The following is a 24,906-nucleotide window of genomic DNA, read 5'->3' on the forward strand; positions in this document are numbered from 1 at the left end:
ATTCATACACTAAACATGTATTTAATATTCATACACTAAACATGTATTTAATATTCATACACTAAATATGTATTTAATATTTATATACTAAACATGTATTTAATATTTATACACTAAATAAGGTATTTAATATTTATATACTAAACATGTATTTCCTATTTATACACTAAACATGTATTTGTGGGGCGGTTTAGCTTGGTTGGTAGAGTGGCCGTGCCAGCAACTTGAGGGTTGCAGGTTCGATTCCCGCTTCCGCCATCCTAGTCACTGCCGTTGTGTCCTTGGGCAAGACACTTTACCCACCTGCTTCCAGTGCCACCCACACTGGTTTGAATGTAACTTAGATATTGGGTTTCACTATGTAAAGCGCTTTGAGTCACTAGAGAAAAAGCGCTATATAAATATAATTCACTTCACTATTTAATATTTATATACTAAACATGTATTTAATATTTATACACTAAACATGTATTTAATATTCATACACTAAACATGTATTTAATATTCATACACTAAACATGTATTTAATATTTATACACTAAACATGTATTTAATATTCATACACTAAACATGTATTTAATATTAATACACTAAACATGTATTTAATATTTTTATACTAAACATGTATTTAATATTCATACACTAAACATGTATTTAATATTCATACACTAAACTTGTATTTAATATTTACACACTAAACATGTATTTAATATTCATACACTAAACATGTATTTAATATTTATACACTAAACATGTATTTAATATTTATATCCTAAACATGTATTTAATATTCATACACTAAACATGTATTTAATATTCATACACTAAACTTGTATTTAATATTTACACACTAAACATGTATTTAATATTCATACACTAAACATATATTTAATATGTATATACTAAACATGTATTTAATATTTATACACTAAACATGTATTTAATATTCATACACTAAATATGTATTTAATATTTATATACTAAACATGTATTTAATATTTATACACTAAACATGTATTTAATATTTATACACTAAACATGTATTTAATATTCATACACTAAACTTGTATTTAATATTTACACACTAAACATGTATTTAATATTTATATCCTAAACATGTATTTAATATTCATACACTAAACATATATTTAATATTTATATACTAAACATGTATTTAATATTCATACACTAAACATGTATTTAATATTCATACACTAAATATGTATTTAATATTTATATACTAAACATGTATTTAATATTTATACACTAAACATGTATTTCATATTCATACACCAAACATGTATTTAATATTTATACACTAAACATGTATTTAATATTTATACACTAAACATGTATTTCATATTCATACACCAAACATGTATTTAATATTTATATACTAAACATGTATTTCATATTTTTTATACCAAACATGTATCTAATATTCATACACTAAACATGTATTTGATATTCATACACTAAACATGTATTTAATATTTATACACTAAACATGTATTTAATATTTATATCCTAAACATGTATTTAATATTCATACACTAAATATGTATTTAATATTTATATACTAAACATGTATTTAATATTTATACACTAAACATGTATTTAATATTTATACACTAAACATGTATTTAATATTCATACACTAAACATGTATTTGATATTCATACACTAAACATTAATTTAATATTTATACACTAAACATGTATTTAATATTCATACACTAAACATGTATTTAATATTTTTTATACTAAACATGTATCTAATATTCATACACTAAACATGTATTTGATATTCATACACTAAACATGTATTTAATATTTATACACTAAACATGTATTTCATATTTATACACTAAACATTAATTTAATATTCATACACTAAACATGTATTTAATATTCATACACTAAACGTGTATTTAATATTTTTTATACTAAACATGTATCTAATATTTATACACTAAACATGTATTTCATATTTATACACTAAACATTAATTTAATATTCATACACTAAAAATGTATTTAATATTCATACACTAAACGTGTATTTAATATTTTTTATACTAAACATGTATCTAATATTTATACACTAAACATGTATTTACTAGTCATACACTAAACTTGTATTTAATATTTACACACTAAACATGTTTAAATACATGTTTAGTGTGTAAATATTAAATACATGTTTAGTGTATAAATATTAAATACATGTTTAGTATATAAATATTAAATACATGTTTAGTATATGAATATTAAATACATGTTTAGTATAAAATTATTAAATACATGTTTAGTGTTTCCACGTTAATCAATTCATGGTAAAAACGTAATGAGTGATCCATCGAGCTGGATTTGAACCAGTGCCCTAAAGAACTCAGCATAAGCTAATACAGCTTTCCACTTTATCAACTGAGCTATCGAAAGGAGTAGCTGTTACTGCACACGCAGATGTCGATGCATCAGTGTTGTCGGGTCTCCCACTAATTATCATTCAGAATAATCAGGAATTGAGATATTGCACAGGCAGCCCATGCATACTGTGCCCTCTGGGCAACAGTAGCAATGAAATGCCCAGTCACCTGGGAATCTGGCCGCATAGTCGTTATAGCTGCTCAACCAACCTTTTTAAGTTACGGTTGGGTAGTTAACATGGGCGCCTATTGCATCGAACCTTGATAGCTGTTCAGCAAAACATTTTAAGTTACAGTTTTAACAAGTACCAATCGTTGAAACCGTGAGTCAGGATGGTGTGTGGAAAAGTTTAATGCCCGTGTCAGTCTCCCTGATGATAAAATTGTGAAAGCAAACTTTTTGATGAATGCTCTATTAAAATGTGACATTCGATATTCGTTTTACCACCGACCTGTGATTTTGATATGCTGCCCAGACAGTGAAGTAGACCGTCAATGTTCTATTGATAGCAAAACCCTTGGACTCTGAATGTTGTAACATGTTGAAAACTGTGAAAAGAGTAATCGCTGCAAAGAAGGCTTTGTAGAAGCAAGAATTTTGGAAAATCCTGGACTTTCCAAAATGGTGTAATAGGTTAAAAAATGTGGAACCATTGTTTTGTTGTACCTTTATTTGTAATTATTTTCCTTTTTTATTAAACATTTAAAAGTAAATGAGGCAATTCCTGAAGGAATTGTGTACGAATGCTCCAATGCTGTAGACTGACACAGGCATTTTGCTTTTACACACACCATTCTGACCCACGGTTTCAACATTTGGTACTTCTTAAAACCGTAACTTAAAAGGGTTGGCTAAACAGCTACCAAGGTACGAGGCAATTGGCACCCATGTTAACTACCCAACCGTTACTTAAAAAGGTTGGTTGAACAGCTATAAGCACTACGCAGCCAGTCTGTGGTCGGGCAGACCTTCGCTGCTGTCGCCCGGGCTCCTTGTGTTTTCTTTCTACTTACTAAATATATCATTTCTGTTCCAAACAGCATCACTGATGTAAACGGCAACATTTGATGATCATTTGAAAAATTAAAAATCCTGCGGTATAGGCATCTTTGGCAGGAGGTGTCTTCTGCCAAGGCATTTACTCTCCTGAAGGAATAAATAAAGTAGTATCTAATCTAAATTTATTGATGTCTTGGACAATTTTTCAATCGGTGGAGAATTGTTGAAGTAATAACATGTTGAAATGACAAATGGTAATACGGAATTTCGGGAAAACAGAATTTTTCAACTTCCTATGCAGAAGAAAGCTTCGACGGTGGAACAGTTAAAACGCGTTGAAAAATGTGGAAGGTGTAGTCGCCAGAAAAAGGGTGGAAATAGGGCTTCGGAAAAGCAGGAATTCTGGAAAATCCTCAACTTTTTTTGACAAGGAAAAGGGGAAGTTTGAATTTCCAGAATGGTGCAATGAGTCGAAGGTGGAATGGTTTGAATAGGTTAAAACTTCGAAATGTTGTAATGTTGTTTCTTTTTTTGTCGTTATTTTATTTGTTATTTTTTATTAAACATTAAAAACTAGATGAGGCAATTCCTGAAGGAATTGCGTGTGATTGCTCCAATGCTGATGATGAACCGAAATCCTGAAATTATTTTAGCATTGTTGAAAACAAGCACACAATTCCTGAAGAGTCTGAAAATTTTTTAGTTGGAACAGTTGGAATCAGACGGAATAAATGGAACTTTGAAGGATGTCCCATTGATTTCAATAGGAATTTCCCCAAAACTTAGTCCATGAGTACTGTGCCTATTAGCAACATTAGCAATGACCTGCTAGTCCTTATACTTGTTCAACCAACCCTTTTAAGTTACGGTTTGGTAGTTAACATGGACTACGATTGAAACCGTGATTCAGGATGGTGTGTGGAAAAGTTAAATTCCTGTGTCAAATGTCCAGACCACAAACAACAAGATTAAATAAATGTCTGTTGAAAAGTAATACTGAATTTGTCATTTGACTGGGGGCTCTGTTTGATTGATTTGTCAAAAAGTCTTTGACAGTAAAGAAGACTGCCTATGTCCAGTGTAGATTAAAGTCTTGACATTACCTGACCTGTGTGATTGTTAGTGATGGGTTGATGAGGCGTTGCACAGCCTTTTGACACATTTATAAACTGTATTGATCCTGTGTCACTAAATACTGACATCTGCTGGACATTAAAATTCCCTACAGGAAATCTATGGACCAACTCAACTGACACTGATTTTATGACCTAGTATATCCAATAATATAAACCAAGTCATTGAATTTCATTTAGGATTATTTCATATCCTCATTTAAATAATACCATATTTTTTTAAATACTTTTTAGATACAGTCAATAAATAATGTGAACATGTATCATAACATGGAAATCTAAGAGAACGTGTTGTGAATGAGGATAGTTGTGGACTGGGAATTTTTTTTTTTTTTTTACACATGCGCTCTGATTACGCACTATTGATTGATTGATTGAAACTTTTATTAGTAGATTGCACAGTTCAGTAAATATTCTGTACAATTGACCACTAAATGGTAACACCCCAATAAGTTTTTCAACTTAAGTTTATGGATACCTTAACTGAAACTAAATCAATCAGCACAGCTGACCAAGCTGACCAACAGGTGTTATTATGTTGTACATTCCAACAGGTGTTATTATGTTGTACATTCCAACAGGTGTTATTATGTTGTACATTCCAACAGGTGTTATTATGTTGTACATTCCAACAGGTGTTATTATGTTGTACATTCCAACAGGTGTTATTATGTTGTACATTCCAACAGGTGTTATTATGTTGTACATTCCAACAGGTGTTATTATGTTGTACATTCCAACAGGTGTTATTATGTTGTACATTCCAACAGGTGTTATTATGTTGTACATTCCAACAGGTGTTATTATGTTGTACATTCCAACAGGTGTTATTATGTTGTACATTCCAACAGGTGTTATTATGTTGTACATTCCAACAGGTGTTATTATGTTGTACATTCCAACAGGTGTTATTATGTTGTGCATTCCAACAGGTGTTATTATGTTGTGCATTCCAACAGGTGTTATTATGTTGTACATTCCAACAGGTGTTATTATGTTGTACATTCCAACAGGTGTTATTATGTTGTACATTCCAACAGGTGTTATTATGTTGTACATTCCAACAGGTGTTATTATGTTGTACATTCCAACAGGTGTTATTATGTTGTACATTCCAACAGGTGTTATTATGTTGTACATTCCAACAGGTGTTATTATGTTGTACATTCCAACAGGTGTTATTATGTTGTACATTCCAACAGGTGTTATTATGTTGTACATTCCAACAGGTGTTATTATGTTGTACATTCCAACAGGTGTTATTATGTTGTGCATTCCAACAGGTGTTATTATGTTGTGCATTCCAACAGGTGTTATTATGTTGTGCATTCCAACAGGTGTTATTATGTTGTACATTCCAACAGGTGTTATTATGTTGTACATTCCAACAGGTGTTATTATGTTGTACATTCCAACAGGTGTTATTATGTTGTACATTCCAACAGGTGTTATTATGTTGTACATTCCAACAGGTGTTATTATGTTGTACATTCCAACAGGTGTTATTATGTTGTACATTCCAACAGGTGTTATTATGTTGTACATGGCTTACACACCTCCTCTTTCTGCTGTAAACATTGTGAATGATCCACTTGACACTCCCGTGGGGAAACTTTGCTTTGATCAAAAAAATAACAGAAAAATCCGCAGCTTATTCCAAAATGATTGTGTGTCTGTCTCCTATGTCATTTCCTTATGGAATAATGTTGTAAATGACATCTGTTGGACCAAAACGTGGTCCCTTCCTAACAGGTATTTACTTAGCAACAAAGTCAAAGAGATATCATTTAAAATCATCCATCGCTATTACCCTGTAAAGACTGTGATGGTTAGATACAAAAAGGACATTGATGTCACCTGCACCTTTTGTAACATGCACCCAGAGACTGTTAACCACTTGTTTTATACTTGTGAAAACACTCCATCACTATGGCAGGCATCTGTCGCTTCATCCTGGACAATATTTATGACAAATTTGTGCTTTACTTTAAAGATGTGATTTTTGGTTTTACACTGTATGAACAAAAAATTGAAAAGGAATTCTACCTTTGCAAGCTCATTATTTTATTGGCTAAGTTTTATATTCATAAATGTAAGTTTCTTAATACCCGTCCTATCTTTTGTGCCTTTAAAAAAGATCTGGAACTTTACATTAAAACGCTCTCTACCTCTAACAACAAAAAAGCTGTGAAAACGATGATGCTGTGTTCCACATTTAAGTTGTTTGATGAATCTGAATAAGCCTACGGCTTTGCATTTTGTTTATTATTTATATATATATGTTTTTATTCTTTTTTTTAATTATTTTGAACTTACAACCCCCTGGCGCTGTTTTGTACTGTTTTCATAATGTTTTATAATGTTGTATATTGTTGTTTGTCTTACTGTTTGTAATTGTTGACATTTATAAATAAACCTTTCAAAAGAACAACTAAGTGTTGGCTTTCTTCTTCTTCCTTGTTTTAGTTGAAGGTAGGCGCACTGACAACCTTCAAATGTTACGCCACCTACTGTTTCCCCGCTTCTTCTTCTTCTGACGTTAACTGATGGCAAATAACGCGTCATGTCCGCCGCCGTCTGATAGAAAGCATACATTTTCAAATCATTTGAAAATGATGTCCTAGCCAAAAAGGGCTATTTTCAGATGGACATATAAGGAGAAAATGAACTTGATGTAAATCCTGAGATCGCGAGATTTGGCACGGCACTCCATGAATCTGTCCAATCAGATTGGCTTTTCCTGAAAAACACGCATGCGCATTAAGTGGGCGGATGTAATGATTTCGATGGGAAGAAATAATATTCAGCATCGAAGGAATAACAACTGAAAGTAAGTAATACCATTTATTGTTTCTCTTTTGGTATTTATATGACTTTAACACACACCAGTTATTTGTTTTAAACTACTGGAACGTCACGCAGTTACGGAAATAGAGCTATAAATGCCGCAAGCACCTTGCTAGAAGTTGTGATAGTTACCTCCACCGAGGTAAGTATAATAACAAGAAGTGAAATAACAATGAGAGAAATAAATGTTCAGAGAACATTTGAAGTGGAACAATATACATTACTGAACACATAATATAGAGTTTTACATTTACAAGAAGTTCCAGCTATATTCCAGCAACCTTTGTCTGTATTTATCTTCCACCCAACTCTCTCCTTTGAGGCACACATTAAAAGCGTTACTAAAACGGCCTTCTTTCATCTCCGTAATATCGCTCAAATTCGCTCCATTTTGTCCACTAAAGACGCCGAGATCATTATCCATGCGTTTGTTACGTCTCGTCTCGATTACTGTAACCTATTATTTTGGGGTCTCCCCATGTCTAGCATTAAAAGATTACAGTTGGTACAAAATGCGGCTGCTAGACTTTTGACAAGAACAAGAAAGTTTGATCACATTACGCCTGTACTGTATATACCTTTATATACATATATACATACATATATACTGTATATACCTTTATATACATATATACATACATATATACTGTATATACCTTTATATACATATATACATACATATATACTGTATATACCTTTATATACATATATACATACATATATACTGTATATACCTTTATATACATATATACATACATATATACTGTATATACCTTTATATACATAAATACATACATATATACTGTATATACCTTTATATACATATATACATACATATATACTGTATATACCTTTATATACATATATACATACATATATACCTATACTGTATATACCTTTATATACATATATACATACATATATACCTATACTGGCTCACCTGCACTGGCTTCCTGTGCACTTAAGATGTGACTTTAAGGTTTTACTACTTACGTATAAAATACTACACGGTCTAGCTCCATCCTATCTTGCCGATTGTATTGTACCATATGTCCCGGCAAGAAATCTGCGTTCAAAGGACTCCGGCTTATTAGTGATCCCCAAAGCCCAAAAAAAGTCTGCGGGCTGTAGAGCTTTTTCATTTCGGGCTCCAGTACTCTGGAATGCCCTTCCGGTAACAGTTGGAGATGCCACCTCAGTAGAAGCATTTAAGTCTCACCTTAAAACTCATCTGTATACTCTAGCCTTTAAATAGACCTCCTTTTTAGACCAGTTGATCTGCCGCTTCTTTTCTTTCTCCTATGTCCCCCCCTCCCTTGTGGAGGGGGTCCGGTCCAATGACCATGGATGAAGTACTGGCTGTCCAGAGTCGAGACCCAGGATGGACCGCTCGTCGGGACCCAGGATGGACCGCTCGCCTGTATTGGTTGGGGACATCTCTACGCTGCTGATCCGCCTCCGCTTGAGATGGTTTCCGCCTCCGCTTGAGATGGTTTCCTGTGGACGGGACTCTCGCTGCTGTCTTGGATCCGCTTGAACTGAACTCTCGCGGCTGTGTTGGAGCCACTATGGATTGAACTTTCACAGTATCATGTTAGACCCGCTCCACATCCATTGCTTTCGGTCCCCTAGAGGGGGGGGGGGGTTGCCCACATCTGAGGTCCTCTCCAAGGTTTCTCATAGTCAGCATTGTCACTAGCGTCCCACTGGATGTGAATTCTCCCTGCCCACTGGGTGTGAGTTTTCCTTGCCCTTTTGTGGGTTCTTCCGAGGATGTTGTAGTCGTAATGATTTGTACAGTCCTTTGAGACATTTGTGATTTGGGGCTATATAAAGAAACATTGATTGATTGATTGATTTATATAGTATTGGAGTGTCGAAATGACAAAAGGAAAAGCTGGAAAAGGATGAAGAAGAACTGGTAAAGAAGTGGAATCAAATAAAAGATCAAGAAGGACTGTAAAGTTGCTGAGTAGACTGGTATAGTGGTGGTGCATTAAACTGGCAGCAGATATAATATGTGATACTTTCTTTTTCTTCCTGCAGTCATCCCGTCCTGCAGCATGCACCTATGTGAATGTGGAGAATGACCAGCAATGTCCAAGTAAGTTATATGTATATGCCTGTTCTTTCTTGAAGTCAATTAGTTCTGATTGAGATTTACAGATAAAAAGCTGTCCACAGTTTGTCAGGAACAAACATGAAAATATTGCTTTCTTTGACCCTGATTACATTAGCACATATGAAGAATGAAACTTCAAATAGGAGTTATCTCAGCATGTGTAATTCATGTTTTTGGAACCTTTCACCTCCAAGTTAAAGCTGGTAGGTAACATCAGGTCATGACTAAGGATGTAACAATATCAACATTTCACGGTATGATATCGTCATAGTGTTAAAGCCAGGGTAAGATATTGTTACAAAAATGTCAAAGTGTGTTAAATGACGTGGGAGGAATGTTTAGGATAAACACACTTACTGTAATTGAACACAAACATCATTTTCATATGTTGTAATCATATTTATCATTAAAAACAGGTATTTTAGGTGCAAAGGAATGGTGCAGAATTTCAAGTAACACACAAAAACCAACATTTTCAAATAAGTGTCTTTAAACTGACATAAACAGTAAACATCCAGTGTAACTAATGTAGAACAATAATGTTTCTTTTGCCAAGAAACTATACTGTGTGTCCGGTATGTTTTTTTTTCAATACAACTTGGTATTATTGTGGGTTTGATGACCTTTTTAGCACATTCAACAATACTGCCATTATAATGCAAACAGTGATCATTTTGGTCACAGTAACGGTGATATGACATTTTGATATTGTTACATCACTGCTGTTTAGTTGAGTGTTTTTAAACTTTGAACTTCCTAAGAAACTGCCCTTTGCAGTCCAAATTGTATTAGTTTGTAGAATACTGATTCTTAAGAGTTAACTAATAATTTGACTTTTAATCATGTAAATACCTCACAAATGCATATTGTCCCTTGCTGACATCTTGGTTTCACATGAACGATATTTTCCAAATAACGGTTCTAACATATAACTCATTCTAATATATTACTCCTATTCCCTAACTTATTGTAGACATTGTGGTGTGTAGTGTCAGCAAATGTCTTATTTTGTGCATGTCCACATTTCCTCTGGTGAGCTGCAAGGGCTCTGGGTCGATTTGGAAATGGTCTGGATGAACGTGGCATGCTTTACCTTGCAGTATGCAGACTTTGTTTAAGGTTCAACTAACACGACAGTTATAGGCACAGAAATATTTCACAGCAACAATTCCTCGGCTAACCTAAGCACAAACGTTCCCATCACTCCTGCACACTTCCACTTTTTCGCCCTTCTATAATGTCCCGTTTGAACCTTGTTTTCCCACACGGCGGGTTTTCATGGGAGAACCAGTTTACTTCTCAGATGAGCCCACTTAATATTGTCAGAAAAAAACACAGCGACTGGTGTTCTCGTTTGATAGCGTCACACATCACGGCATTATTGTGACAATTTTGAAATCAAAATAAGGTTATATTTACAATAATGTTGCATCCCTCGTCAAGATCCTTTCTCATAGGTTTGGTTTGCTGTTGTGTATTTACTAATGATTGGCATTAGCATCCACAACTTTCTTTTTATAGTGTGTGTTGTATTGTGATGAGTTACATTTAACACTGTGGATGATGTGTTACCACAAACACAGAAGATACGTAAACATGAACTACAATGCGCTCAAGATGTGGGGAAAAAGGAAATGCATTCCATTAGCTGGATTTGTATAATGTGTTCAATTTATGTCAACTTCCTTCTTGTTTTGTCTGTTTTTTTTTTCAATGATTTGAATCTTTAGAGTTTTTTGGTTCCTCTTCTTTGTGTCAGGGGGTAGCAGCAGGGTAACACTGCATGAGGCGGTGCCCCCTGAAGGAGCCCAAAACACTGCTCTTCAAATGGAACACATCCAACCTTCAGGTGACCGTGCAGGATGTACCACTCTGGAACATCAAGCCTCTCCCCACCTGCCAGGTACACCCACCGTCTTCTGTGGCTGAATAATGTTTTGCTGTGAATTTTGTCTCAAAGCAAATCCTGCTCAAATGTGACAAACTTTGGAGTGTAAGAATGTGAGCGATATGCTGAGATGTTATACGTTTTGCCTTGTGACAAAATGTTATCAAAAACCTTTAGTGATTTGTATTCTATTTTACTTTCAGCACATGAAAATATTTCTACTTCTGACCATCGAAGAGAATGGAAAACCATTTTCCAGATCAGCCCTCATACATCCTCCTGATGGCCTAACAACTGAATGACATGTCGATGCTGAGTATGATCCATTTCAATCATTTGAGGAAGCTCTCCCTGATATAGGGGATTGGATGTACAATGACGGACATACGTTTAATGAAGGATTTGAAGATGGTTTGAGTGAGGAGTGTGCAGAAGAGTCCAATTTCAAGGACACAACAGACAAACCAATACATGACAATGCATCAGAAACCATGGCAGAGTGCCTTCTGATCAGCATGGGTTATGTAAACTGTCCTAAAGTCACAGGTAAGGCCCTAAGCCATATGCTCAAAATGTTCAAGTTGCTTTATCCCGATAGTCTGAACACAGACTGCTTAAACAGTGTGCAGAAGTTCCAAAACTTTTTTTTATCCCACTCTGCATCATCGCCTACTATATTACATAAATCCTCCAAGAATTGTTTTGGGCCAATAGAAAGTAAACAAATAAAATGCCTGCTTTGTGGTACCAGTGTGTCAGAAGAAAGATTCTCATCCTTTTTTTAAAGTATGTACAGATTGATTTCTTGTTTACCACAGCACATTCATGTGCCAAATGGGCCCTCGTTGGTGAATATAAACATGCAGGTTTTTCTTTGCTGCAAGATAGTGTAACATATGAGACATGCAGTCATGTTATTCCCCTATTGGAAACCTCTGCAGTACAGTAGTATTCTTGGATGACATATTGGGTAAAGTTGTTTTCCTTGACTTCACATCTATGCCTGGCATAGGGATTGCAGTTCATTTCCCCAACACACTTGAAAAGTTTGAAATAATGAAGAACTGAACTGGCCTAAGAAGCCACAAATCAAATCTTTAATCATTGTTATAAATGCTCTGAAAATACACACTGATGTGATGTTGCCGTGGATTCTGTAAATATGTACTGTATATGGAGTATCATTGTTGATGATGTTTTTGCATTGTGTGTAATATTTCAGTGGCAAATATATTACATTTACTTGTTTAATAAAGCCACTGTCCTTTTTAATGAATACATAGGCCTACTATGCTACTGTATTTTAATATTAGTCCTTATGATGGTGGTTGGAGAGCCAAATATCTTCTGAAGTGGTACTTTGTTAAAAGAGTTTGAGAACCACTGCTCTAGAAAGTTCACAAATGTTAAAAGCTCTTAAAAAGTGTCTTGTGATCATATCAGTATTGTTTGGGTTCAGTTTTAAATCTCACAATTGTAGTCACTGAGTTACTGTACATGACGTGTGGATAAGAAATCAACAAATTAAGTCCAACTTTATTTAAATAAACCATTTAGATTACAGACCATATATCCATATTGTCTGAATTCATTATTTTCTCCCAATGTTGGCATGAGATCAACTGGAATATGATTGAGGTATAACTAAATTGAGCCCATTAAAATGCATTTTTTTAGAAAACGGGTATATCTAACAACTCAAATAGTGAGCAGTGAGAGACAAAACCAAGTATATCTCTCACTGAGACATCATTGAGACATATTGAAACCAATACTCATCAATTGTCTTTTTGCCGAAATAGAAAAGAGACATCTGAGAACTCAAACAGTGAGTAGTGAGAAACAAAACCAGGTGTTTCTCTCACTGAGTCATAATTGAGATATATTGGAGACCAGCTCATTCATCTCTCATTTTGGTCTTAGTTGAAATGGGGAAAAGAGATAACTATTAGACAACTATGAGATCTCTCATAGTGCTCACTGTGAGCCTTATTTCTCAGGAGATACATTTGAGAAGAATGAGAAAACTACTTTGGTCTCCATTAGTGCTCTTTTATGTCTAGGAGATAGATATAAGACATACATGAGATCTCATCTTCAATTTTGCTTTGCTATGGGAAACAAGAGTTTGATGAGCATTCCTCAACTTTTTCGGTCTTTTTTGACACTCGTGCCAGCTTTTTTAAAGCATGTTGCAGGCATCAAATTCCAAAATGAGCTAATATTTGCAAAAAAAAAAGTTTCTCAGATCCAACATCAAATATCTTGTCTTTGCAGTCTATTCAATTGAATATAAGTTAAAAAGGATTTACAAATCATTGTATTCTGTTTTTATTTACCATTTACACAACGTGCTACTTCACTGGTTTGGGGTTTTGTACATGTTGACAGTACATTGCAGTGTTATTTTGTTACAGCCGTGCCCACTGTGTGAAGTACTTTTGCAAGACTCCTAGCAATAATATTACACTTCACCAAAGAGCCTGCTGTAAAAGAAATGACCATTGAATGAAGATACATACTCAGGTCACCGTGATCTGAAAAGGAGAGTGAAGAATGTTTTTGTATTCCCCAGATTCTAATCATCTTGGATGAATAAACAAGCAATTCCTAATTTCACTTGGAAATGTGTTTACTATAAAAGTGTAGCACTGTTTCCACACAAAATACCTTCTGTTTTTGAAAAGATGCCCATGTGTGTCTTCCAGGTTGAACATTCCACCCTTTGTGCCTGCCCGGACTGTGCTGGAAGGCCTCGAGTCAGAGGATGCGTGTGAAGACAAGAAAGCTGTAAAAAAGGAGATCCATAGCAAAAAGGTCAAATAAGTACAAACAAGTATTTTACCTCGATTATTAACAGTTTATTTTGCCCAAAAATGTTAAGGGAGCCAAAAAGGACAAAATGGAAGAGGAGAATACAGACCTGCTCAGACTTTGCCACACAGTACCGCTGGAGGTGGTGAACTTAGGTAAGAATCCATGTTTCAAGGTTGATCGGGGTGGGGGGAAGACAACGACACAAAGGTGCTCCTCTTATTTAGACTTTTTGTTTATGGAGGTGGGAAAGGTTACGATCCAGAGAAGAAAGACTACTCAGGTTTTGAGGCCTGGTTGCAGTGTTACTATGTGGATGGAATGAAGTCTGTACGCGACCACAATGGCAGGACTATGTGGTTCAAAGTATGCAAACACATTTTCATACGTAACAACTATATTTGTAGCATGTATTGACTAATAGAAAATGGTGTCATTTCAGGGCGATCCAGGTCCTATGGCTCCTAAAGGTAAACGCCAGAAAAAATAGTTGAGATACCATTACACATAAGAGAAAGCTTAGTGTGTCTTTATCTTTTCTCACACACCAGAATCAAAGTCTCCAAAGGCCAAAAAGAGAAAAGATACAGATGCAGACCATGATTACCCCCGCAAGAAAAAGGTATATTCAGTAGGTAATCACCACCAGCACATAGAAATCTAACCCCATTGTGGCTGTACTTCAGGTGTCCAGGAAACACAACTCTGACAGCACAGTGAAGAAAAAAGCAGTCAAAAAGCCCACAAAAGCAGCAAAGGAAGAAGAAAATGGACCTCAAGAAGAAGCCACACCCAGAAGAAGATCAGCAAACACACCTCAGCAAGAACCGAATCCACGTCAGGCAGGAGGAAAAAGAACAATACAGAGCCAGCTGCAGGTCTGATTCTAATAATACTCCCATTTTCTGAAAATATTAAGAGCCTGATCTTTGAGGATCCAATTCCCACACACTTATCTGTGTGCGCAAACTATAAAATTGCATGTACTGTTGGTGGACGTGTTGTATGTGATCTACTTTGTGCAATTGATAGCAGCAAAAGTGGCACAGATCACCCTATTTTTGTGTACTAGAAGCATTATGTGCCCTTGGAAACACTTCTTTCCCTCTACATTCATGTTATTATGCTCTCCACACTGGAGGGGGGCTTATATTAGATTATGGCACATATCGATCATCTAACACCTTTTCTGCAATATAGAATCACAGTATGTATACTATTTGCAGCAGGAATGATCAAACTGCATATTGCAAGACATTTTTTTTAGGAGTTATACTAAATACAAAAAAAAAAACGCAACGCTTTTGTTCTTGTTCCCAATTTAAATGAACTCAAAGATCGAAAACTTTGACTATAAACACAAAATACCTGTTCCTCTCAAATATTGTTCACAAATCTGTATACATTTGTTAATGAGCATTTTTTCTTTGCCAAGATAATCCATCCCACCTGACAGGTGTGCCTTGAGCTGTCCAAAATAAAAGGCCACTGTGAAATGTGCAGTTTTATCACACAACACAATGCTTCAGATGTCGCAAGTTTTGAGGGAGCGTGCAGTAGGCATGCTGACTGCAGCAATGTCCACCAGAGCTGTTGCCCGTCAATTAAATGTTTATTTCTCCGCCATAAGAATAGAATAGAATAGAAAGTACTTTATTGATCCCTGGGGGAAATTCAGCACCACAGTTCGCTCACAATAAACAATGATAATAATAAATAATATAATATATATGAATAATATAAATATATTCTACATTTAAGTGCAGTCAAGGAACATATGCATTATACAGTCGGATGGCTGTCGGTGTGAAGGACCTCCTGTGTCGTTCCGTGTTGCATTTTGGGAGTCTGAGCCTTCCACTGAATGTGCTCATTCTCTCTGCAAGGTCCGAGTGTAGTGGGTGGGAGGTGTTGTCCATAATGGCTAGGAGTTTTGCTAGACTTCTCTCTGACACCACCGCCAGAGAGTCCAGCTCCACTCCCATCTTGTTACTGGCCTTCTCTACCAACTTGTCCAGTCTGTATGTGTCCCTCACTCTCAGCCCACTGCCCCAGCAGGCCACGGTGTACAAGAGGGCGCCTGCCACCAGCGACTCGTAGAACATCTTCAACATCTTTGTACAGACGTTGAAGGATCCTAGCCTCCAAAGGAAATATAGATTCGGCTCTGTCCCTTCTTGTAGAGGGCCTCAGCGTGTTTTGACCCATTCAGCTTGTTGTCCATGTGTACTCCGAGGTATTTATAATCCTCTACCATGTACACATCCACCCCTTTGATGGAAACAGGGGTCGCCAGAGTACTCCTCCTCCTTCCCAGGTCCACAACCAGCTCCTTGGTCTCCGTAACATTGAGCTGGAGGTGGTTCTTTCCACACCATGTGACAAAGTCCTCCACCAGTGTCCTGTATTCCTCGTCATCACCTTCCTCAATACACCCCACTATCGCAGAGTCATCAGAAAACTTCTGAAGGTGGCAGGACTCTGACTGATAGTGGAAATGGGTGGTGTAAATGGTGTAGAGGAAGGGGGAAGAGTACTGTAGCCTCCGGGGCCCCGGTGTTGCTGACCAGCCTGTCAGACACACAGTCCTGCAGTGGCATATACTGTGGTCTGTCAGTCAGGTAATCTACAACCCAGGACACCAAGGTGGCCTCCACCTGCATCTTCTCCAACTTCCCACCCAGTAGCCCAGGCCGTTTAGTATAAGCCGCCTCCAAAGGTGTTTCAGAGAATTTGGCAATACATCCAACTGGCCTCACAGCCGCAGACCATATTGATTGGCTGAGACCTGCCACCCGGACAGCTGCTACAACAATTGGTTTGCTTAACCATAGCATTTCTGCACAAACTGTAAGAAACTAACATGAATTGATTAACGTGGACCCCGACTTAAACAAGTTGAAAAACGTATTGGGGTGTTACCAATTAGTGGTCAATTGTACGGAATATGTACTGAACTGTGCAATCTACTAATAAAAGTATCAATCAATCAATCTGTCTCAAGAAAGCTCATCTGCATGCTCGTGGTCCTCATCGGGGTCTCGACCTAACTGCAGTTTGTCTTCTTAACCAACTTGAGTGGGCAAATGCTCACACTCAATGGCGTCTGGCACAATACAGAGGTTTTGGTATGTTATTATTGACAGCGAAACCACGTGCATTTTATTGATGGCATTTTCCATGCGCAGAGATACCGTCACGAGACCCTGAGCCCCATTGTTGTACTAATCACCCGAGGCCATCACCTTTATAAATAACATTTACTAACTCATGTTGCAAGGATCTGGAAGCTAAAAACATCCCAGTTCTTGCATGACCAGCATACTCACCGGACATGTCACCCAGTAAGTAATTTTTGAGAGGAATATATATTTTGTGTATGGTAAAAGTTTCAGATCTTTAAGTTCAATTCATGATAAATGGGAGCAAAAACAAAAGTGTTGCGTTTATATATTTGTTCAATACCATATTTTTCGGAGTATAAGTCGCACCTGCCGAAAATGCATAATAAAGAAGGAAAAAAAACATACAAGTCGCACTGGAGTATAAGTCGCATTTTTGGGGGGAAATTTATTTGATAAAACCAGACGGCAAGAATAGACATTTGAAAGGCAATTTAAAATAAATCAAGAATAGTGAAGAACAGGCTGAATAAGTGTAGGTTATATGAGGCATAAATAAGCAACTGCTATGTTAAGCTAACATATTATGGTAAGAGTCATTCAAATAACTAGAACATATAGAACATGTTATACCTTTAACAAACTATCTCTCACTCCTAATCCATAAATCCCATAAAATCTTATACGTCTAGTCTCTTACGTCAATGAGATAAATAATATTGATATTTTACGGTAATGTGTTAATAATTTCACACATAAGTCGCTCCTGAGTATAAGTCGCACCCCCGGCCAAACTATGAAAAAAAAACTGCTACTTATAGTCCGAAAAATACGGTGCATATTTTCTAAATCAAAAAAGGAATACCATTAAAAAACAACATAAATTAATAGACTTTGGTTTAATCGGCCCTTTAAGTTGTCCAGCAGCTATAAAATGATATTGCTGAATATATATCTTCTTCTTTTTATTTCTAACAGTCCAAATATGACATGCACACGTAGAACAAAGGCTTCTCTGTTCAGTTGTCTTTGCAGCATGATGGCCTCCTTTCTCACAGCCCTGTGTGCAACTATGTCAGTTGTCTTTGCAGCGTGATGGCCTCCTTTCTCACAGCCCTGTGTGCAACTATGTCAGTTGTCTTTGCAGCGTGATGGCCTCCTTTCTCACAGCCCTGTGTGCAACTATGTCAGTTGTCTTTGCAGCGTGATGGCCTCCTTTCTCACAGCCCTGTGTGCAACTATGTCAGTTGTCTTTGCAGCGTGATGGCCTCCTTTCTCACAGCCCTGTGTGCAACTATGTCAGTTGTCTTTGCAGCGTGATGGCCTCCTTTCTCACAGCCCTGTGTGCAACTATGTCAGTTGTCTTTGCAGCGTGATGGCCTCCTTTCTCACAGCCCTGTGTGCAACTATGTCAGTTGTCTTTGCAGCGTGATGGCCTCCTTTCTCACAGCCCTGTGTGCAACTATGTCAGTTGTCTTTGCAGCGTGATGGCCTCCTTTCTCACAGCCCTGTGTGCAACTATGTCAGTTGTCTTTGCAGCGTGATGGCCTCCTTTCTCACAGCCCTGTGTGCAACTATGTCAGTTGTCTTTGCAGCGTGATGGCCTCCTTTCTCACAGCCCTGTGTGCAACTATGTCAGTTGTCTTTGCAGCGTGATGGCCTCCTTTCTCACAGCCCTGTGTGCAACTATGTCAGTTGTCTTTGCAGCGTGATGGCCTCCTTTCTCACAGCCCTGTGTGCAACTATGTCAGTTGTCTTTGCAGCGTGATGGCCTCCTTTCTCACAGCCCTGTGTGCAACTATGTCAGTTGTCTTTGCAGCGTGATGGCCTCCTTTCTCACAGCCCTGTGTGCAACTATGTCAGTTGTCTTTGCAGCGTGATGGCCTTCTTTCTCACAGCCCTGTGTGCAACTATGTCAGTTGTCTTTGCAGCGTGATGGCCTCCTTTCTCACAGCCCTGTGTGCAACTATGTCAGTTGTCTTTGCAGCGTGATGGCCTCCTTTCTCACAGCCCTGTGTGCAACTATGTCAGTTGTCTTTGCAGCGTGATGGCCTCCTTTCTCACAGCCCTGTGTGCAACTATGTCAGTTGTCTTTGCAGCGTGATGGCCTCCTTTCTCACAGCCCTGTGTGCAACTATGTCAGTTGTCTTTGCAGCGTGATGGCCTCCTTTCTCACAGCCCTGTGTGCAACTATGTCAGTTGTCTTTGCAGCGTGATGGCCTCCTTTCTCACAGCCCTGTGTGCAACTATGCCAGTTTGCACGCAGATTTCAGACTTTTTAAGAGGCACGATACTGCCTGCAGGACACTTTCAGCATTGATAAATCTCACTGTTCATGTTGAGTGATTTGTATTTGCATTTTCTCCTCCCAGTATTGTGGGCATTCTGATAATCAACATATATTCTGCATACATCATTAAGACAAATATGTTAAATGGAGGGAATAAGCGATAGAAAATGGATGGATGGGATGGATTGCACTCCTTATTTTGCTCATTAATCGACAAATATTTAGATCAGCTTTGCGTGTGCTAACAAGTTTGCATGTGTTTTGATACACATAAACCTTTTGTAGATTATACTGTAAGTGTGGTAAACTTACTTTTTGTTGCAGGCTTCAAGACACGTAGCGGGAGACTGACAAGACAGAATGTCAAGTAAAGGACATCTATTGGAAAATACTGTTTTTATTCCATGATACATATTTTTAATAAACATTCCACACGTTTATTCTTGGCATACTTTTCAATCACAATTCACAATACAGTAAATTATTTGATTTAATGTGAAGTTAATTATATTTATATAGCGCTTTTCTCTTGTGACTCGAAGCGCTTTACATTGTGTAGCCCGATATCTAAGTTACATTTTGAAACCAGTGTGGGTGGCACTGGGAGCAGGTGGGTAAAGTGTCTTGCCCGAGGACACAACAGCAGTGACTAGGTTGGCAGAAGCGGGGATCGAACCTGGAACCCTCAGGTTGCTGGCACGGCCACTCTACCAACCGAGCAGAAATGATGGCTACCGAGCTCTACTCTTTCCTCTCTCCCTCTTGAGTACAGGTAAAAAAACCTTCTTTATGGTGACGGCCACCTATGTCACGTGACACATGCTTCTGTTCCTTGTGTACACATCCACAAACACCACGTGACATACACACATGATCTGGCTCCTACAATGACTAACATGGCTCATTTGCATAATACACTAAAAACTACTTGGGTCTCTGAGGCAGACGATGAGAGTCCTGTAAAATGTATACATACAGTGGGGCAAAAAAGTATTTAGTCAGCAAGTTCTCCCACTTCAAATGATGACAGAGGTCTGTCATTTTCATCATAGGTACACTTCAACTGTGAGAGACGGAATGTGGAAAAAAAATCCAGGAATTCACATTGTAGGAATTTTAAATAATTTATTTGTAAATTACGGTAGAAAATAAGTATTTGTTCAACCATTCAAAGCTCTCACTGATGGAAGGAGGTTTTGGCTCCAAATCTCACGATACATGGCCCCATTCATTCTTTCCTTAACACGGATCAATCGTCCTGTCCCCTTAGCAGAAAAACAGCCCCAAAGCATGATGTTTTCACCCCCATGCTTCACAGTAGGTATGGTGTTCTTGGGATGCAACTTAGTATTCTCCAAATACGACGAGTTGAGTTTATAACAAAATGGATACATGGATGATACAGCAGAGGATTGGGAGAATGTCATGTGGTCAGATGAAACCAAGATAGAACTTTTTGGTACACCAACAACAGGTATGTCACACCTGAGAGACATGGCACACACCAACAACAGGTATGTCAGACCTGAGAGACGTGGCACACACCAACAACAGGTATGTCACACCTGAGAGACATGGCACACACCAACAACAGGTATGTCAGACCTGAGAGACATGGCACACACCAACAACAGGTATGTCACACCTGAGAGACGTGGCACACACCAACAACAGGTATGTCACACCTGAGAGACATGGCACACACCAACTACTCAACAACAGGTATGTAACATTGGTATATTGATCCAGATCAGGAAGTAGTAGAACCCAAAATGCTCAATGGTAAAGGCTGCTGCCTCTCACACGGTACTACTGGGTTCAAATCCACAAGATCTTGTTTTTTGTTTCATCTCTATCATTGTTAAATGATTGCATTTGTATATTAGTGAAAATCCTGTCTTGATGGAACCCAGGATACCTCAATGGTCAACACTGTGATCTTCAAATATGGGGGTACTGGGTTTGAATCCCAATTGGTTTGATATGTAACTTCAGTTCAAAATTGAGCTCCACCTCAATCGTAGTTTACTGGGACAGATGTCACGATTCCATTAATGAATGAGCCAGACTACACTTCCAACAAGACTCAGGATAGCTCAATGGTTAAGACTGCTGCCTCTCATGCAGAACTACTGGGTTCAAATCCATTGTTAGGAGGCGTTAGTTTATTATTTTGCCTTGATCATAGTTCACTGAGAACATTTGTATATGAGCGAGAACCAAACTTTGTTGGGACCCAGGATAGCTCAATGGTCAACACTGTGGGCTCCTAATACAGGAGTAGTGAGTTCAAATCCCATACATGGAGTCAGTAATTTGGCAGTATGGCGTCAAGACGACATACATTGTGGGCTGCTTCTTCTCCCCCACACAGAGTAATGTTATGTGCTACTTCTTTCACTAACATATAGTTGAAAAATTAAGTCAACACTAAAGCTAATAATAATCCAAAATAAAATGTCAAATAGTCAATGATGACACCTCAGGGGTTACCTGTGTGTGTGTGTGTGTGTGAGAATGAGTGCGTGTGTTTGTGTGTGTGTAGGAGTGTGTGCGAGTGAGTGTAACTCCTGAGGTGGGTGGGAATAGGATAAATAAAGAGCGTTGACCAATGAGCTCTCCTGGGTACAAATAAAATAAAATTGGTTAATTGTAATTGGATAAAAAAAAAAGTAAATTAAATTATTATTTTAACATTACATGGGAGAAATGACACAGTTACAATATTTGTCAACTTGCAGCCTCCAGCTGATCTTTTAAATTACACATCGACCCAAGCAGGAGTCGAACCCCACACTCTTCAACCTGAGTCAACAGTCTTAACCACTGGGCTATCCTGGGTCTTGATGACACAATTTTTTTTCATACACAAATGTAATCGAGGACTGTGGCCCAGTAAAGTTTGATGAGGTAGAACAAAAGACACACAACCTGAGTGAGATTTGAACCCAGTACTTTTCATTCCAAGTCAGATGTCTTAACCCCTGGTCTATCCTGGGTCTTGTGAAGAGAAGATTGTGTTCTATACACAAGTGTAATCGAGGACTCCTGGCTCAGTAAAGTATGACAAGCTTAAACAAAATTTTGTCAACATGAGTGGGATTCGAACCAAGTACCTGTCATTCAGAGTCAGCAGTCTTAACCACTGGGCTATCCTGGGTCTTGATGAGATATTTTTTTTTCATACACAAATGTAATCGAGGACTGATGGCCCAGTAAAGTTTGATGATGTAGAACAAAATACAGTTAACCTGAGTGGGACTTGAGCCCAGTACTTTTCATTCCGAGTCAGATGTCTTAACCCCTGGTCTATCCTGGGTCTTGTGAAGAGAAGATTGTGTTCTATACACAAATGTAATCGAGGACTCCTGGCTCAGTAAAGTATGACAAGCTTAAACAAAATTTTGTCAACATGAGTGGGATTTGAACCCAGTACCTGTCATTCAGAGTCAGCAGTCTTAACCACTGAGCTATCCTGGGTCTTGATGAGATATTTTTTTTTTCATACACAAATGTAATCGAGGACTGATGGCCCAGTAAAGTTTGATGAGGTAGAACAAAATACAGCCAACCTGAGTGTGACTTGAACCCAGTACTTTTCATTCCGAGTCAGATGTCTTAACCCCTGGTCTATCCTGGGTCTTGTGAAGTGAAGATTGTGTTCTATACACAAATGTAATCGAGGACTCCTGGCTCAGTAAAGTATGACAAGCTTAAACTAAATTTTGTCAACTTGAGTGGGATTCGAACCCAGTACCTGTCATTCAGAGTCAGCAGTCTTAACCACCGAGCTATCCCTGGTCCTGTGAAGAATGGATTTCTTTCCATACACAAATGTTATCTACGACCCCTGACTCACTGGGGTAAGATGAGGTGGAAAAAATACTGCTGACCGGAGTGGGGTTTGAACTGTGTACAGTTTGTTCTCATGCAACAGTCTTAACCACCGGGCTACTTTCAGTCTTGTAAAGGTAGGATTTTAGTCCATACACAAATGTAATCGATGACTCCCGGCCTTCGTAAAGTATGATGAGGTAAAAAAAAAATACTATCAACCAGAGTGAGGTTTGAACTCAGCACTTTTCATTCAAAGTCAGCAGACTCAACCCCTAGTCTACCCTGGGTCTTGTGACAATAAGATTGTGTTCCATACATAAATGTAATCGAGGACTCCTGGCTCTGTAAAGTATAATGAGGTTGGGAATGGGTGAAAAAAAAAGAAGATTAAAATAAAATATACTAAAATAAAAATGGTCTAAACCTGGGCCCTGGAGAAGGGGTCCAGACTGAGGCCAAGGGAAAAAACAACAACAACTCATAGCCATAGTACACATCCCTCTCACATGTGTGTAAGAGGTAAACATCAAAGAAGACAAAGGACATGAAAGACATTAAAGCAGCGGATACAAGCAGACACTTCTACATCCAGCTATGAATAACAACTAAAAGAAACATAGACACTGTGGTGGTCTCTGCGCTGTTCCACGCCATCGTCCACTGGGGTGGAGGGAGCGTGGCCAGAAACAGGAGCAGACCCAACAAAGCAACCAAGAGAACTGACTCCACTCTAAGCCGCCAACCAACTCTCGGCCAGTGTCCAGTCCGCATGGATGAGCGAGGATACGTCCAAGGAGACTGAGGTGTACGACACCTGCTCACCCAGCCAAGACACCGCCAAGCCTCTCCGTCCCAGCGCTCAGAGCTTGCTCCGCAGACCTGTCCCTTCATCCGCATCTCCTCCAGTCCCTCCAAAGCGACTCCGGTGTGGCAGACACCCAGCAGCTGGTCTCCATGGTCAAAAGGCTCCCGGGAGGAAGATCCAGAAGTCCACAAAAAGCACCACAGAGGTCACGAAAGTGCCACCCCTTGTCACACAGTCCCAAAGGGTCCCGGACCAAAAGGCAAAAAAATATAATAAGACATGAAAACAAGAGGGAAACACAAAATGATGACACAAGAGCACGGAGCTCCTGCCAACAGCAGCCACTACAGCAGCGCCATCTTGGGGGAAAAAAAAAAAAAAAATCAATTAGAGCTGGATTTGAACCCAGTGCGCTTAATTCCAAGTGAGAAGTCTTAACCACTGGACTGTCCTGGGTCTTGTGAAGCTATGATTGTGTTCCATACACAAATGTAATTGAGGACTCCTGGCTCAGTAAAGTATGATGAGTTTGAACAAAATGATGTCAACTAGATTGGCATTCGAAACCAGTACCTCTCATTCAGAGTCCGCAGTCTTAACCACTGAGCTATCCTTGGTCTT

At 38.0% G+C, this 24,906-nt stretch overlaps 1 protein-coding gene across 1 annotated transcript; it reads left to right on the forward strand.

Annotated features, from left to right (window-relative positions):
• The first annotated feature begins 11,586 nt into the window (after window positions 1–11,586).
• LOC133547450 (endonuclease 8-like 1) lies at window positions 11,587–20,083 on the forward strand. Its single transcript, XM_061893131.1, has 6 exons — window positions 11,587–14,386; window positions 14,476–14,597; window positions 14,674–14,701; window positions 14,783–14,853; window positions 14,918–15,109; window positions 19,968–20,083. Exons 1-6 carry the CDS (start codon window positions 14,320–14,322, stop codon window positions 19,992–19,994), a joined length of 507 nt encoding a protein of 168 aa, XP_061749115.1. The 5' UTR covers window positions 11,587–14,319; the 3' UTR covers window positions 19,995–20,083.
• Window positions 20,084–24,906: the final 4,823 nt, after the last annotated feature.

Source organism: Nerophis ophidion, unplaced genomic scaffold (assembly GCF_033978795.1).
Source record: "Nerophis ophidion isolate RoL-2023_Sa unplaced genomic scaffold, RoL_Noph_v1.0 HiC_scaffold_113, whole genome shotgun sequence".
In the NCBI taxonomy this organism is placed as follows: domain Eukaryota; kingdom Metazoa; phylum Chordata; class Actinopteri; order Syngnathiformes; family Syngnathidae; genus Nerophis; species Nerophis ophidion.